This window comes from Heterodontus francisci, chromosome 38 (genome assembly GCF_036365525.1).
Source record: "Heterodontus francisci isolate sHetFra1 chromosome 38, sHetFra1.hap1, whole genome shotgun sequence".
NCBI classification, from domain to species: domain Eukaryota; kingdom Metazoa; phylum Chordata; class Chondrichthyes; order Heterodontiformes; family Heterodontidae; genus Heterodontus; species Heterodontus francisci.
This window is the reverse complement of record NC_090408.1, coordinates 29,723,429-29,741,868: the sequence shown is the minus strand read 5'-3', so window position 1 is coordinate 29,741,868 and position 18,440 is coordinate 29,723,429. Positions and strand designations below refer to the sequence as shown.

Below are 18,440 nucleotides of genomic sequence, written 5' to 3'. Positions count from 1 at the left end.
GGAGATTAAGTAACTGAGGTACAGTCCATTGAAGAGTGGATTGTACATAGCCTGAGGAAGGAATTGGATTAATATGGAGAGTCAAGTTCCCTTTTCCTGCTCACTCTGTCTTAACTTCCTACATCGATATAATTTTGTCCCTCATCTATGTTGTAATAGTTCTACAAAGGATGAATTTGTTTACCAGATCATTCTGCAGAGACAGAGAAGGCTTGAATTAGGGAGAAATCCACCCCCCCTCCCATCTGAGTTGATGAAATCATTGACAATCCCATGAGAAGGCACAAGCTCACAGTTTGTTAACTCCTTGCTACAAGAAGAAATGTCAAAGTTTTATGTCTCCACCTACATAGAATCTTGAACATCTTCCCTTCCATTTCTTGTACATCCTTCACTTCATATAAATCTCCGTTCTAGGTAAACAAGCATAATAATAATGGACAGGAAAGAATGGGCATAATAAAATAATTTCAATCTGAAAATACCAATGCTCCCATAATACTTTGTAATAAAAATGCAAATTCACATATAAAATTACCATAAATCAGTTGCCATATTAATATATTATACATAACTTTGCATTAAACTGACAGTGTGAGCAACACAACAGGAGATCCACTGGTGTGTACACAAATTTCAAATTTAGCATATGTCCAACACCCTTCAGATGTCATAGTTCAGACTTCAACATGTTAAAATTAAAAATAAATCCACTTATTTACTCCTGATTTTGTTTCTGACTTTGACAAACTAGCCTCTCCCCTCAGACAGGAGCCAGGGATTTCCAATCAACAGGTAGTTCTCTAAAGGATTAGCCTCTAGTTAACTTCAGAACTTACTTGGACCATAACTCCACAAGGAATACCTAAGCAGTAGCTCTTAAGGTACAAGTCCAATTATGCACTCCATATTAACAGCTAAACATCGCACTGCTGCTCTGGACCCTAGTCTACTGTTGAGCAATGCCACAGATGATCAATTAATACATACATATATACCCTTCTATATAGTCTTAAAAGTTCATAGTGTACCTCATGAACAAAATGTCTATCACATGTATTTGGTGATGCACTGCATCTGCACTTACTGTGAAGTTAACAAATAAAATAAAACTTCCAAGTTTTGTTGCTGTTCATTGCCAGAAAAAAACAGTGAGTGCATTTAATTTCTTAAAGAAACACAGGAAAAAAAATTAACTATTATCTGAATTCATTCTCATATAAAAGAAAATTAACTGATGCAGATGCCACACAGCATTGAATAATAATGGCCTGGATTTCATTGGTGAAGGGATGAAACTCAGTGCTGACTTTGAAGAAAGCAGCCCACAAAGATCTAGCAATCTCTGTGGAGTGGATTTCCACTTTCCCGATGTTCATTTGTTATCTGGCACCAAGTCAAAGGGATCTCCAGGATCCAACAAAAGTGATGCCAGCGAGCAGGGCAAGCAACCAATCACATTAATGTATTCTCACAGACAGCAAACCAGGAAGTAAAATGCACTGATTATTCCTCACTTTTAATTAAATCTATAGAGATCAAAATAAATAATTGGGACATACTCTTGGGATTGAGATAGAAACTGAAAAATCTGAAAATTTGTTTAAAAATTTAAAATATGTTTTTTATCATAATGAAAAACTTGACATTCCACAAATATAAAAGTAGTTTTCAGGGACAGTGAGGCTGCTCTGCAGTAATCATAAACTTAGTATACCTTTAAAAACCCCGTTACACTTAATCCAACAAGGTGTAACTTTATTGAGGGTTTTTACAGTGAGACTGATGGTGTAAAAGGGCATTTCAGTGATTTCTACTTGATTGCATTCTGCAGGGACTCCAACACCCGATGGAGAAATTTACTGACAGCAACTTCTGATTTCTGTGTTAACTGCGAATATGCAGACTCCAGAATTTGCTGTCAGTTTCAGAGGAATAATGATGGCAAATGCTGACAGTTTCATCATTATTGCTACTGCAAAATCCAGGCCATTGTGAAGTCATCCCACCAAGGAAAACTTCACAGGAAATGAACGGCGCTTGCAAATCCAGAATGCATATGTTAGCACTTGGTGGGGATTTATTCATACTTTACACACTGCAACATGAAGGTACACCTGAGAAAAAACAGTGAAAAGGGGAGGGGAAGTGACACCAGGTAACTAATTCATATATATACAAAAAATGCTGGAAATACTCAGCAGGTCTGGCAGCATCTGTGGAGAGAGAAGCAGAGTTAACGTTTCAGGTCAGTGACCTTTCATCGGAACTGGCAAAGGTTAGAAATGTAATAAGTTTCAAGCAAATAAAGCGGGGGTTTTGCCCTGGGGAGACAGAATTGCAAGATCCATCACTTCAGTATAGCTACAGCATGGGTATTATTAGGTTATTTTTAAACATGTGCTAGAAAAAATTGGTTTAAGCTGGAATGTGGACTGCACAGCCTCCTCATGTACATTTTTTTCTCCATTTTAGGGGAGCTTTATATTTATTATACCAAATGCAGTTGGTAAAATCTGTATCCAGTTAAATGAGACAATAATTATGGATTCAATCTGCAGTTCTATATGGCCGAGGGGGTTTGGAGCTGGGTATAATTTCACGATACAGCAGTGCCGTTGCAAAATGAAATCAGACTGCTAATGAACTCACAAGGACATACAAAACCAGACTTAAGTGGAAGCCGTACCCATGGTTCCAAGGCAGAGGCTAGGGAGGCTTCTGTACAACAACTCTTCCACATTATGTTTCAGAAGGGACAAACTTTCGGCATCTTCTAGTTTTTGTCCTTTCACTTTGAATGTCAATCTTACAGTGCCCAGTGATGATATTAACTATATGTACAAAACATGAGTTAAGTCGAGTACTGTGTGCAGCTTTGTCTACCCCATTATAGAAAGGGCATTAAAACCATTTAGGGCATACAGTGTAAACTTAACAAGATGATACCAGGGATAGTAAACTTGTCATGAAAAGAGACTTGAAATACTGGGACTATTGCCCCTGGAGCAGAGAAGGCTAACAGGAGATTTAATTATGAAGGATTTTAATAGAGTGAATGAAGTAATACTATTACCCCAGGCTGGGGAGATAGTGACACAGGCTATCAATTTAAGCTTATCATAAGATTGTGGGCAGCACAGTGGTGCAGTGGTTAGCACCGCAGCCTCACAGCTCCAGCGACCCGGGTTCAATTCTGGGTACTGCCTGTGTGGAGTTTGCAAGTTCTCCCTGTGTCTGCGTGGGTTTCCTCCGGGTGCTCCGGTTTCCTCCCACAGCCAAAAGACTTGCAGGCTGATAGGTAAATTGGCCATTATAAATTGCCCCTAGTATAGGTAGGTGGTAGGGGAATATAGGGATAGGTGAGGATGTGGTAGGGATATGGGATTAGTGTAGGATTAGTATAAATGGGTGGTTAATGGTCGGCACAGACTCGGTGGGCCGAAGGGCCTGTTTCAGTGCTATATCTCTAAATCAAATCAAATAAGAGAGTAAAAAGACACATTAGCAGAAAGTTGTTTGCGTGTATTATTGGACCATTTGTGCCATGGGGAGCTGTTGAGGGTGAGACTATTGCATATTTTAAGGGAAAATTTGATAAATAGTTGAAGCTGAGCAAAATATAGGGCTATGGGAAGAGAGCAAAGCAGTAGGAGTACTCAAGCAAAGACCTAGCACTGACACAATGGGCGCTGAATGGCCTCCTTCTGCACTGTAAACTTGTATGTTTCTATGTTTCTAACTTTTCCTTGAGTAGCGTCATGGAATCTTAATACATAAACAGGGCTTTGGTTTAACGTCTCATTGGAAAGATGGTAAATAAACTGAACAACTCCTTTGGTTCACCCTTTAAGATTGCAATGCACCAAAATCAAAAATGTTGGAAGATCACAATTTGTTTATTCTAATCATGTCCTGAAGCAGAATACAACATCAAACAGTAAATGGTTTTTTTACAGACTATTTAATTGAAATGTTTTTGATAGAGCAGTTGACTTTTAGATACTCTATTTATAGCTCCCTAAGTATATAACTCTATAAGAACAGCCTTCGGCTATATGAGGTCCTGCAGATTTTTTTCAGCCAATTGACTTTGTTATGCTTGGGGCTGACTGTATTATTGTGTTCAAATTGTCAAAATTGCACAATTACAAAGTTATCAGCCGAGTAGTAATTATTCTATTATTAGCCACATAAGACCTTGAAATCAAATCAAATTACCTTCCAGTTAATTTTAATGCATGTTAATAGATGTATGATTTGACGAAATGATGTCATGGATTCTATTGGTGCTATAATACAGCCAAATCTGAACTCACCTGGTAATCTTTGGTTCTTACCTGTCTATCACCCAATTTATCCCACAATCAGTTTATTGTGCTTAAACCTTTAGGCTATTAGTTATTTTATTAGAGACTGGGTCTACTTATTTTTCACAAATCTGTTATCGACACTGTCACAATAGCCCAAAACTGGCAAAAATGCAGCTGAATATCAGAGGAACAATTAAAATATCAATTGGTGACCAATGGTTATAGCTGAAAATCCACTGCTAACTCACTTTTGTAAAGTACTGGAAACGCCAGTGATTCAGTGGAGATGTGTGCACCCAAGAATGTAATATGGTCTCCTTTGAACAACAACAACTTGCATTTATACAGCACCTTTAATGTAGTAAAACGTCCCAAGGTGCTTCACAGGGACATTATCAAAGATAATTTGACAGAGGGTTTAAAAGAGAATTTGTGACAGTGGGGCCTTGGCAGCTGAAGAGATGACTGCCAATGGTAGAGCAAAGGTAATGGTGGGGCCAGCGTGAAGAATGTACAAAAGGCCAGTGACAGAAGAATGGAAAGTTTGAGGTTGTAGGGACGGAGGTGGTTACAGAGAATGAGGAGTGTGGACAGGGGATGTGATGCCTCCATTGGCACAAGACCAATTAGAAAATAGAGGTCTACCAGCTACTCTTGAGTTTCAGTACAGGTCTAGTGCTATATATTGTGGAATCTTTACCAGGCTGGACTCCAATTCTCTCAATTCCTCATATTTAAAATTCTCATCCACATGTTCAAATCCGTTCATGCCCTTCAGGAGGGAAGTTAACAAACTCTTCTACAGTCAAAGGATGGTAGAAGTTTGGAACTTTCTTCTGTAAATGGCAGTTGATGCTGGGTCAATTGTTAATTTTAAATCTGAGATTATAGATTTCTGTTAACCAAAGATATTAAGAGATATGGGGTATATGGAGTTAGGTCACAGATCAGCCATTGAATGACAGAACAAGCTTATGGGGCCAAATGGTCTGCTCCTGTTCCTATGTTCCTTCTAGGGGATGTCTGTATTTTGGGGTGTTTGATTTTAGAGCAGCTGCAGGTGCACAACATACCAAAATTTGCAGCCAAAGTTTGACGTCCATTTTTACTATACTTGTTCCTGTCAGCCAATGTAGAATTACTGAAGTCGAGCCAAGTATACTGGCTGCTGACATCAGCACCTGCAAGTTTGTAAGACAGCACCGTAACATGCACAATAGAGACTTATATAATGTTCAAATATAAAAACATTTAGGAAACATTTAGTGATCTTGGGCTTGGCACCAAAAAGTGTTTGAGCTACAATCCTGGATATCCTCACTAACTTCAGACAAATGTCTGAAAAACAAACCCTTGTGGGTGGTCTCAGTTGGAACTGCTTCCATGGATGATATTAGGGAGCCTGTTCTACACACTAAGTAGTAGCAAAAAAAAACAGTATAACAAAGGAGTATTAGTGGGAGTGCCTGCTACAACTCTACAGAATGACAGCAAGTGAAAATGCAACCAGTTTTGTGTGCATGGGTAGCATGACTTCTCCTTTGCCTCCCAGCCAAGTTTTTAAGGATCTACACTGATAACTATTAAATATCTAATATTTGCTATCTAACTTAACCTATCCTGACATACCTATAATGCATTGTATATAATAATTTTCCCGACTTAATGACTTTGTGCTACAGTTCGCTCAATGGTTTAGTGGGTAATGTTATCAGCTAGTGCCATACTGAGTTATGTAGACCAAACGTGTCAGGTTCAATCCTTGGTCCATCCTGATTTGACTGATCTAAACCGGAATGGCAGTATAGACATTGCAATTGAGGTTCGTGTCCTCTGGGAAGGTGTGAAAACATCAGCCAGGGTTCCCATTTCTAGTCTCTATCCGTGACTGCCGCCACCTACCCCCCCACCACCACCCCCCCCCCCCACCCCCATCTGCCTTCTGGAAAAGTGCATGTATGTGCACAGTTTTGGTCTTCGTACCTAAGGAAGGACATACCTGCCCTAGAGGGAGTGCAACAATGTTTCAGTAGACTGGTTCCTGGGGTGAGGGGATTGTCCAGTGAGATGAGATTGAATAGACTAGGTCTATATTCCCTGGAGTTTGGAAGAATGAGAGATGATCTAATTAAAACACATAACATTCTTAAGGGGCTTGACAGGGTAGATGGTGGGAGTCTGTTTCCTTTGGCGGGGAATCGACAATGTGGGGTCACAGTGTCAGAATAAGGGGTTGGCTATTTAGGACTGAGGTGAGGAGAAATTTCTTCATTTAAATGGTTGTGAATCTTTGGAATTCTCAACCCCAGAGAGCTGTAGATGCTCAATTGTGGAGTAGATTCAAGACAGAAATATTAAGGGAATTAAGGGATATGGGTATAGTGCAGGAAGGGGGATTTGAGGTCGAAGATCGATCATCATTTTGTTGAGTGGTGGAGCAGCCTCGAAGGGCCAAATGGCCTACTCCAGCTCCTATTTCTTGTTCTTATGTTCTTGTGTATGTGTGGACAGGAGTGGACATGTCTCAGATGCATCTTCTCCTTGATTCCCTAGCCTGCTAACACCTACTGTGTAGGCTCAAAGATTAAAAATGGTTACTTCAGTAAGTTGTTGATCTATTAGTGGAATTATTAGTGGATTAGTGTGTTCTTGCACCTACACTGTTTGGGATCTTCTTCTCCCTGCTGCTTTCACAGGCATTTAAGTCCTCAGAAGAAGGAATTTTCCTCCACACAAGATCAGGTGTCAGGTTGTTCAACCTTGCCCGTCTAAAGGCGAAGACCAAAGTACGGAAAGTCCTCATCAGGGAACTCCTCTTTGCTGACGATGCTGCATTAACATCTCACACTGAAGAGTGTCTGCAGAGACTCATCGACGGGTTTGCGGCTCCCTGCAATGAATTTGGCCTAACCATCAGCCTCAAGAAAACGAACATCATGGGACAGGACATCAGAAATGCCCCATCTATCAATATCGGCGACTACACTCTCGAAGTGGTTCAAGAGTTCACCTACCTAGGCTCAACTATCACCAGTAACCTGTCTCTTGATGCAGAATTAAACAAGCGCATGGGAAAGGCTTCCACTGCTACGTCCAGACTGGCCAAGAGAGTGTGGGAAAATGGCACACTGACACGGAACACAAAAGTCCAAGTGCATCAAGCCTGTGTCCTCAGTACCTTGCTCTACGGCAGCGAGGCCTGGACAACGTACGTCAGCCAAGAGCGACGTCTCAATTCATTCCATCTCCGGTGCCTCCGGAGAATCCTTAGCATCAGTTGGCAGGACCGTATCTCCAACACAGAAGTCCTCGAGGCGGCCAACATCCCCAGCATATACACCCTACTAAGCCAGCAGCGCCTGAGATGGCTTGGCCATGTGAGCCGCATGGAAGATGGCAGGATCCCCAAGGACACATCGTACTGCGAACTCGTCACTGGTATCAGACCCACCGGCCGTCCATGGCTCCGCTTTAAAGACGTCTGCAAACGCGACATGAAGTCCTGTGACATTGATCACAAGTGATGGGAGTCAGTTGCCAGCGATCGCCAGAGCTGGCGGGCAACTATAAAGGCGGGGCTAAAGAGTGGCGAGTCGAAGAGACTTAGCAGTTGGCAGGAAAAAAGACAGAAGCGCAAGGAGAGAACCAACTGTGTAACAGCCCCGACAACCAATTTTATCTGCAGCACCTGTGGAAGAGTCTGTCACTCTAGAATTAGCCTTTATAGCCACTCCAGGCGCTGCTGCACAAACCACTGACCACCTCCAGGCACTTACCCATTGTCTCTCGAGACAAGGAGGCCAAAGAAGAAGAAGAAGAAGAGTGGAATTATAACCCACTGACAAGTGAGTGCCTTCAGGAGAGGAGGAGCAAACATTGGAAAATAAAAGACCATTTGCTCTCTGTTCTAGCCTTGTATGGATCAATTTGCCTCAACAGCTTGTCAGGTATGGTCATAGAGATACCAAAATGTTTTAAGATTATTATTAAATGGTGGCAAAGGGACTGAAAAACAGGATCGTCAAAGCAGCATGTTAAATCAAGACAATATTGTTATCTCTGCTGCAACTTAGATTGTGTAGTCACAATGGACTTGATCAGTTTGCCACCATCTTGGATATCACTGAACATGAAGCTATCAAACTCCCTCAATGGCTCAGTGCATCAATGTATTTCGTGATATAGTACTCAGCCATGCAGGGCAGGTAAGCCTCAGGTTCAATCTGCACTCAATCTGATCTGTACTCAATTAGCTGATCTCAACCAAGAAAGGGAAAAGTAAGCTGTGAGAAAAACACAAAGAGGCTGCAAAGGGTTATAGACAGGATAAGTGAATGGCAGATGGAATATTATGCGGGGGAGTGTGAAGTTATCCACTTTGAAGTAAAAATAGAAAAGCACAATATTTTTAAATGGTGAGAGATTGGGAAATGTTGGTATTCAGAGGGACCTGGGTGTCCTTGTACACAAATCACAGAACGTTAACATGCAGGTACAACAAGCAATTAGGAAAGCAAATGCAATGTTAGCTTTTATTACAAAGGTATTGGAGTATAAGAGTGAAGAATGACTGCAATTGTATAAGGCTTTGGTGAGACCACACTTAGAGCACTGTGTACAGTTTTGGTCTCCTTACCGAAAGAAGGACATACTTCCCTTCGAGGGAGTGCAACGAAGGTTCACTAGACGGATTCTTGGGATGAGGGGTTGTCCTATGAGGAGAGATTGAGTAGACTAGGCGTATATTCCCTAGAATTTAGAAGAATGAGAGCTAATCTCATTGAAGCATATAAAATTCTCAAGAGGCTTGATAAGGTAGATGCTGAGAAAATGTTGCCCCTGGCTGGGGGAGTCTAGAACTAGTGGGGGGGGGGTGGTAAGTAACAACAGAGAGAAAACTTCTTGTTAAATTCAGAGGGGACTGCAGGAAAGGAACTCTTCAATAGCACAACTACTTTTCAGAGTTAGCAGATAAAAACATAAATGCATCAAATCTCATGATTTTGCAACAGTAATGTCCTAGAACTACCAGCAATGTCAAAGTAGTACTTGTCCCAAAATGAAAATAGTGCAGACTGTACCATCTTCCCTCCAAACCTCCAGGAAGCCCTGTGTAGTAGTGAACAGACTCTCTCATGAATGATGGCACAGGCTAGGGAAGTGACTCACACGTACCATTTTTTTCTTCAGAGGAGTTCAGTGGAACAAAGCAACATGCCAAATTCTTTGCGGTTTAGTTGAATAAAAAAATCAGACATTAAAGGTTTATATACTGCTGACCTGATACATGTCCTTCAATCTAAACAATGCCAGAATCTTGCCTCTTCCACAGAACCTTATTATCCAGTCCTTGTACTATCGACTATCTGCTGCTTTAGAAACGAAGACATTTTGCAGCAAAGCGGACAGAATCCCACTTTATAATATTTCTAGTGGTATTTCAAAGGCTTGTAAAGAACTATGACTAAAGCTGTTTACAGTGAGTACTGAACTAATCCAGGGAACAGCTGGACTCCTGAGTCTATCACTTTATTAATCATTTAGTCAGTTTGAATCCTCAATGCGTTATTCCTCTGAGCAGCTTGCATTCAATCATTTGAATGCTTATGTTTTTTTTTACGGATCATGTAAGAGGAACTTAAGCAGTTCTGCTCTTCAGATTAGTTTCCTGCACATCAAGCAGTCCCTTTAGAGAATGGTCTTCAGTTAGACGTCACAGCCAATCACCCAGCAGCCCAGTCTCCGTGGTGTGTTAAAAAAAAAAGGAGAGATGATGAGGCAGAGCTGGGAGGCAGAGAGCCCAGAGCTGACTCACTTTAGGATCAGTCTGCTTCTAACTTACAGCAGTGGCTCTGTCTGCTGTGCTGTCTGCATGCAGCAGGCACTAAGCTGAAGAGTTCACTCCAGTAGCCAGCTGCCAGTCACTAAGGAGAGCTTTAGAACAAAAATGGATTTGGAATCTGGGGAACTGAGTGAAGGAGATCTTTCTTCAGGTAAAAAGGTTTCTTTTAATCTTGAGAAAGGACTTTATATCATTTTCATGAAACTACTGAAACCTTATTAGGCATAAGTGACCTTACAGTGCTCTGCGCAGTACCTGTTGCATGGTTATTAATAAGATCACAACAATGGCTCATTTAAATAAGTATTCTGTCTTCTTCTGTTCTTTGCTTCATTAAGTAAAATGTATATCACTGCTGTTTCTAACGTAACAGAAGAATACACTGAAAAATGCACTCAGCTCCGTCAGAGGCAGCTTTCAGCATGTAACTCCACTTCCTGTGTAGTCTATTATTTGTGTTTTTCATTTCTCAACTTGTGAGTAACATTTTACACTGTTCTCACAGTGTCTTTCAGCCAAGCCAAAGAGTCTGTGCAAATTCATCATAAGAGGAATCAGTGGATGTGTGTTGGGGGCTTTTAACAAAAAAGTTATATCTACTGTTCGAATGAATTTCTTAGATTGGAAAAACCCCAATTTCTCGAGGAGCTGGAAAGAAAATCTTATTTCTTTTTCACGGCTATTGAATTCCCTTAACTAAAGGATAAAAGGCAAAAGCAGTTTAACATCTGCATTAAGCTGTTATTGTGTCTTTGTATCACAGGCCAGGTTTGGCCAAATAATGTTTTCCAGCTCTTCAAAGGGACTCTCTATTCGCAACACAGCTTTAGAATAAAACATCTGTATTGTCAAGCAAGTCTGTCTGTTTGTTGCTGAACATCAGCAAGGAAGAGATGGCCGCACTTTCTGAGTGTTAGGGGAGGGTGGTGGGCAGGGGAAGTAACCAGGAGATAATGATCAATTCATTTTTTTCGGAACTAGCAAATGTTGGGATCCATTCCACTCTGTGTTAATGCCCATCTGAAAATGTACTGATTCCTTTTGGCAGGATTTCCTGCCTTGTTAATGATTAATTGTGTTCAGCAATTAACACCTGCTGTACCGGGCAGTTATCGACCCTAGTTAATAATCTCAGTCATTTGCATTGGTTATAATCTTCTCTCTGATTCATGGTAAAAAAAAACTTGTTAATGCAAAGTGCTGTTATTTATGCAATCTTAGTCCACAGTAAACAAAACTGACATTCTTGATGCCAGATTTATACCAGCTGGAAGCCAGTGACAGAGCACTCACTAACTGGTGTGAACAGGCCGAGGTGAGTCAATTGTCACTTCCTGTCACACAAATGGCAGTCCAACTCAGACTTGTGATTTTACACTTTTGGCAAGGGCAATAAAACTTCGGCACAGTTGCCTCCCTCTTTTACTTTTTGACTGCCTACTGGTCACTCTGGGCTCTTGCTGGTGACTAAAATTCAGGGGTCAGTCCCCTTCATTAATTTTAATTTAAAGCAGTTCTTTTAACCTCATGTTAGATTCGGAGGCTCACAGTATCCTTGAACTATGATATTGTCTGTTCCCTGAATTTTGAAGCTTTCACATCGTGGAGTGCAGACACACATGCCTACAATAGGCTGCACTCCTGCAATATAAAGTTCCTTAAAAGTGAGCCAATAAACAGATCTGGATATATGGCTGTGCCTTCAGCTGCCTTGGCCATTATAGTTAGCTGTGGAATTCCCTCTGCTCCTCCTTTAAGTCACTCCTTAAAACCAAGCCATATGTCTTAATATCTTTTTAATGTAGCTCAGTGTCAATTTTTTGTCTGATAGTGTTTCTGTGACATGCCTTGGGACATATTTACTACATTTAAGGTGATATATAAATGCAAGTTCTTGTTGTTGACATAAGTTAGTGCCAATGCTACAAGCAATTTCAGCTTAAGTAATTCACGCCAGCCTGTATGAATGGGCTGCACTTTATCCTATTCATATTTTATTGCACCTTGTAAAGCGGTTACTTCCCCTGTCTCAAGGAAGGAATGTGGCACAAGGAGGGCAGGTTAAACCATCATCCTTGGTATCACCAGATGTCACTGTCCTATGCCAGCTGCAGCAGTTCCTTCCCTTCTGCAGTAAGGAACAATGAATAAAAGAAAGACTTGCATTTATAAAGCTCTTTTCACGACCTCAGGATGTTCCAAAGCGCTTTACAGCCAATGTATTACTTTTGATGTGTGGTCACTGTTGTAATGTAGCAGCTAATTTGTGCACAGCAAGATCCCACAAGCAGCAGTGTGATAATAACTAGATAATCTGTTTTCATGATGTTGGTTGAGGGATAGATATTGGCTCAGATACCGGGGAGAATACCCTGCTTTTCTTCAAAACAGTACCATGAGATCTTTTATATCCACCTACAAGGGCAGACAGGGCCTCAGTTTAATGTCACATCCCAAACTCAGCACCTTTAACTCCTTCAGTACTGCAATGAATTGTTAGCCTCAATTTTGTGCTCAAGTCACTGGAGTAGGGCTGTGAACCCACAACCTTCAGACTCAGAGGCATACGTGCAAAGTACTTGCCTTTCTTCTGATGCTGCCATGGGTGTTCGGAATCCACACTGTAGTGTAAATGGGATGAATTCGGAAATACCAGCACCTCTACCACCAGCAATGTAAATAGGCACTGGCATGCATTTTCCTCCATTTGGTAATCTGACTGGGAAAAAAAAGCTATTGCAAGTATAAAGCAGAGAAATGCAATGACTAGAAGAAATCCATCCAAGTGAACAATCAGATCACAATACAGACAGGTTCTGCAGGCTCCAATGTGTTTTACTGCATCACTTCGCAAGTCATTCATTGCCCAGATCTAAGTTCCGTCCTGTGCCTTTTTAGATTTGTGGAAATGCTAACCAAAAAATAAATTCCAGCAGTGATGCATGATGCCCATAAACCACATGCTTTATCTCTTTCAGTTTCCTAGGGATTTAGTTGTTCATAAATAAACTGTCATGCTGCAGCGGAAACATCTGGGGCCATTGTTTGTAGCTGAATTGTGTTTAAGTAACCTTAGTGCAGTGTAAATATTTTGTACATCATTAATTCGTTTTTAAAGGGGCTCTGACTGCATGAAAAAGTGTCAAAACAGTTTTGGGGGGTTAGTGGAGGGGGAGGGAGATCCTTGCATCTTTTTCATTCTGGCAAGAACACAAGTAAGTGAAGCAATGATCAAGATCACATGTTAAGTACAGATGAGGAAGGTCATGCAGCCCATTCATCCAGATGAACCCTGTGAGCTCCCCATTACAGTATCTAATTTGTTCTTAAATGACTGAGGTTTTCACTGTGATGCCAGCGTGGCTCTGTTAGCAGTTCCCTTTTCTCTAGGTTAAAGCATTGAGTCCCACACCAGGACCTGAGTTCAGAATCCAGACCAACATTTAGGGAGTGCTAAGTTGTCAGTGCTGCTGTGTTTCGGTACATGTCGAACTCGGGTCCTTTTCGGATGGTGAATAAAAGCAGCTTTTATGCTTCATCCCAAGCAGCTGAGGATAAAGTTGCCAATCAAAGTGGTCTTTCTTTCTGTAAAGCTGGCAAGTTTACTTTGCTGTTGCTGCCCGCTCTGTGTGGCTCATCTGCCACTGGCACTAGTATGCCCGAGGCACTAGTATGCAATAACAAAGCAGCTAAAGATCCCAATTTGGAGAAGCTCGTCCACATATTTCAATGTTGGTCCCAAGGAGAGGTTTAGGGAGGGATTAATGGAGCCTAGGGCCTGGGCAGCTGAAGGCACAGTCACTCTACCTCTCTTTCCTCCTTTAAGATGCTCCTTAAAGCCTACCTCTTTGGTTACCTGCCTAATAATGTCAAATTTCTCTGTTATAAAAAGAATCCATATATTTTTTAAATAATTACTTTTTTTTTAAAGCTTATGACATGTTAGCTTCTATTGTAATCCAATCAGAATCATTTATTTCACTATCTGAAAATTTAGATTAAAAATGATGGATAAAGTGCTTTTAACTTCCTGGTTTGCTGTTTGTGAGAATAGTTCAATGTGATTGGATGCTTATCCTGCTTGCTGACATCACTGCTGCTGAACGTCTGGAGATCGCCTTGACTTGGCGCAAGATTTAAATTGCTGCCGGGGTGGGGGGGAGCGAAATCCACACCACTGAGATCGCTAGATCTTTGTGGGCAGCTTTGAAGATCAGCAGTGAGCGATGCTGCTTCACCATTGAGCATATTTTGGTTAGTCACCATGTAAATCTCCTACTTTGCTCCACCAATGTGCCTTACCATAAATCTCAGAAGAGCATTCCTCTCCGTAGTGCCTGACAGCTGACGAAGAGGAGGTTTTCATCTCCACAATTTGCTTAAGCATAATATAGTAGACATGAAAGAACGATGTGCAAGTTCACTTTGCCACCTAGTTATCTCAGGATATATTATTTAAGTACTGCATAATAGCATAAGTATGTTCTGACCTGGCGTAGCAACATAGCCACAATATGCCGGTGGGAGTAGACAATTGGACCACCTACCCTACCCATCCCACTTCTCACAAGATTACCTCGATGTATACCTAAACCTAATAACTCTGAACCTTATTTCCTGACAGGAGTTTGTTGACTCCTTTATCAGTTTCTTGTTCCAACATCCCTTTGTTACGTGTCTATTGGCCTTTAATTGAAAAAGATTTACCTGAATTTCCCATTTTCTTTTGCCGTCCTTAATTTGAAATTATGATCATTTCTTAATGGTCCAACGTCTTGCTATAATCATTGCTATCTTCGGACATATTTGAAGTTGTTGCTGTTCTACTTTATGGTTGAAGGTATATTGTTCTTGCGTTTTTTTTAGTATTTCATCAATTTGTTCACATTTCACAGATTATTTTTATAGATCTCCATGTCCTGATCCTTTCCTGAACATTTAAAAACTGCCCTACTTAACCTATTTACTGGAATATAGGTACCACCTCAGTTTAGTTGAAGACTGTCCCATCTATATAGTCTTCCCATGTCCCAGAAGTAATCACTGTGCCCCAGGAAGGTAAAACTGTTTATCATACACCATTTCTGCAGCTCTGACCTGCCTTTCTACCTTTCCATAATATTCCAGCACTTGGCTTGTAGAGTAATGCTGAGAGTTTTACCTTGGAGGTCCTCTCATTCATCTTTCACCTGAAATTCTCCATGAAGGACCTTCAACTCACTCCTCCCTATGTTGCTGTTTCACACAAGAACCTTGACCTCTAGCTGCTTGCACTCCCTTTACAGAATATTTTTCACTTACTCGTTTAAGTCCCAAACTCTGATTTCTGGGGGGGAAACTTGCAGTTTAGGACTCACAGTGAATATTGCAAGGAAACTATCTTGCCTTTTGACGGAAGAGCTGCTTATAACTATTTTTGCTATTGTCTCACTATTCCTCCTGGATAACCACTCATTGCCTGGTATCATGGTTTTATTCCCAATTTCCCTCTCATGTAATACTATTTTTGTCCACCTTCAGCACTGACAATCTATTGGACAGGTCCATAAGTTGTGTAAATGGTCCATTTCATCAGATTCCACTTTATTCATACAATGACTCACTGATTAGAGTATTTTACATAATTAGCTTAAAATTCTAAAACTGTCATTTAAAATGAACTTACCTCCTAAGAAGGCATTGCTAACTCCATATGTAGCTTCAGTGCCATTTAAAGGTTTAAAGAGACAGGGTTGTGAAAATGTGAAATAAAATTTTATTAACATGTCCAATCCCCTCTCCCACCCCATGAATAATCAGTTGATTTTTTTGTCCTATCCCCCCCAAAAAAGTGAGTTTTCACTCACGTACCTTCCCCCCGAACTTTATTACCTTTGACCCTAAACCCCTTCCCACCATCCCTGCAACCAATCGGAGCAGATTTCCCCGCTCCCCCAACACCCCCTGCCCTGAAATTCTTACACCTCCCCCCTCCCCACCAGTATCACACCTCGGAACTCCGAACAGAGTTCGAAAGGCGCGAGTTGCGGCCGGCAGCCCAAACATCGGCATGGGACGGCCATCGGGACCAGGTAAGTTTATTTGCATGCATTAACCTTTATTAACATATTCAAATGAAGGCCCTGCCGCCAAGTGACGGGGGTGGGAGGCCGGCACCGAAGCCTTGCCGCTGCCAGTAAAATGTGGCAAGGCCTTCTTGGTGTTGGGGATCGTGACGGGCCGCTCCTGGAAAAATTGTCTGGGGCACCCCCCACCCCCCGCTACAACCTCCGATGCCGGAGGCCTCATAAAATTTAGCCCATGGAGTGCAGAAATTCTGGAGCCTACCATGGAGTGTAGGCCTGAAGCCAAAGAATTATTTCTTGTTGGCAATCAGCATGAAGTTTTGATGCTCAATGGAATACATCACTCTCCCTGTCTCCCTGTTTATATATGTAGTAAATATATAGTTGTGAATTGTGGTGGATAACTAAGCAGCTAGCAGGAGGAGTCATAGAGTAATACAGCACAGAAACAGGCCCTTCGGCCCATCGTGTCTGTGCCGGCCATCAAGCACCTATCCTAATCCCATTTTCCAACATTTGGCCCATAGCCTTGTATGCTATGGTGTTTCAAGTGCTCATCTAAATACTTCTTAAATGTTGTGAGGGTTCCTGCCTCTACTACCTCTTCAGGCAGTGTGTTTCAGATTCCAACCACCCTGTGGGTGAAAAAAATTTCCTCAAATCCCCTCTATGCCTCCTGCCCCTTACCTTAAATCTGTGCCCCCTGGTTATTGACCTCTTCATTAAGGGAAAAAGTTTCTTCCTATCTACCCTATCTATGCCCCTCATAATTTTACATACCTCTGTCAGGTCTCCCCTCAGCCCTTTCTGCTCTAAGGAAAACAACCCTAGCCTATCCAGTCTCTCTTCATAGCTGAAATGCTCCAGCCCAGGCAATATCCTGGTGAATCTCCTCTGCACACTCTCCAGTGCAATCACATCCTTCATATAGTGTGGCAACCAGAACTGTACACAGTACTCCAGCTGGGGCATAACTAGCGTTTTATACAGCTCCATCATAACCTCCATGCTCGTATATTCTAAGCCTCGGCTAATAGAGGCAAGTATCCCATAGGCCTTCCTAAGCACCTTATCTACCTGTGCTGCTGCCTTCAGTGATCTATGGACAAGTACACCAAGGTCCCTCTGACCCTCTGTATTTCCTAGGGTCCTACCATCCATTGTATATTCCCTTGCCTTGTTAGTCCTCCCAAAATGCATCACCTCACACTTCTCAGGATTAAATTCCATCTGCCACTGCTCCGCCCATCTTACCAGCCCATCTAAATATATAAATATATAAATCATTAAATATATTGGCCAAATCATTAAATATATTCAAAAAAGAGTTAGATATAGTTCTTAGGGCTAAAGGGATCAAGGTATACGAGGAGAAAGTGGGAACAGGGTACTGAGATTGGATGATCAGCCATGATCGTATTGAATGGTGGTACAGGCTCGAAGGGCCAAATGACCTATTCCTGCTCCTATTTTTCTATGTTTCTATCTATATCGTCCTATAATCTAAGGCTTTCTTCCTCACTATTTACAACACCACCAATTTTCGTGTCATCTGCGAACTTACTGATCATACTCCTATATTCACATCTAAATCATTAATGTACACTACAAACAGCAAGGAGGAGTATTCCCAGGTAAATTTATTTGCATGCATTAATATTCCCATTCAAATAGATGGTACAGCCCAATATGTCAGTGCAAAAGGCAAGGCTGAGGCATTTGCAACCATCTTCAGCCAGCGGTGCTGAGTGTAGACCCACCTCAGCCTCCTCCTGAGGTCTCCACCATCACATTTGCCAGTCTTCAGTCAATTCAATTCACTCCACTTGATATCAAGATGTGACTCAACACATTGGATTCAGAAAAGGTTATGGCGGGCCCAATAGCACTCTGGCTGAAGAATTGTGTTCCAGAACTAGCCAAGTTGTTACAATACAGATACAACACTGGCATCTACACGACAAAGTGGAAAATTTATGCCCTGTCCACAAAAAAACAGGACAAATCCAATCCAACCAATTACCATCCTATCATCTAATCTCAATCATCAGCAAAGTGATGGAAGATCTTGTTGACAGTGCTAACACTTGAGCCCTTACTCATCAATAACCCACTCACTGGTGTTTAGTTTGATTTCCACCAGGACCACTTGACTCCAGACTTTCTTACAGCCTAAACATGGTCTAAACATGGGCAAAAGAGCTAAATTCCAGAGGTGAG

The 18,440-nt window shown here is 41.5% G+C and overlaps 1 protein-coding gene across 1 annotated transcript in view; it reads left to right on the top strand.

Annotated features, from left to right (window-relative positions):
• Positions 1-10,067: 10,067 nt before the first annotated feature.
• tnfaip8l3 (tumor necrosis factor, alpha-induced protein 8-like 3) overlaps positions 10,068-18,440 on the top strand; it is a 65,196-nt gene continuing 56,823 nt past the window's right edge. Inside the window, exon 1 of the mRNA XM_068017626.1 lies at positions 10,068-10,306. Coding sequence (XP_067873727.1) covers positions 10,261-10,306 — 46 coding nt within the window. The 5' untranslated portion in view covers positions 10,068-10,260. The remainder of the gene's footprint in view (positions 10,307-18,440) is intronic.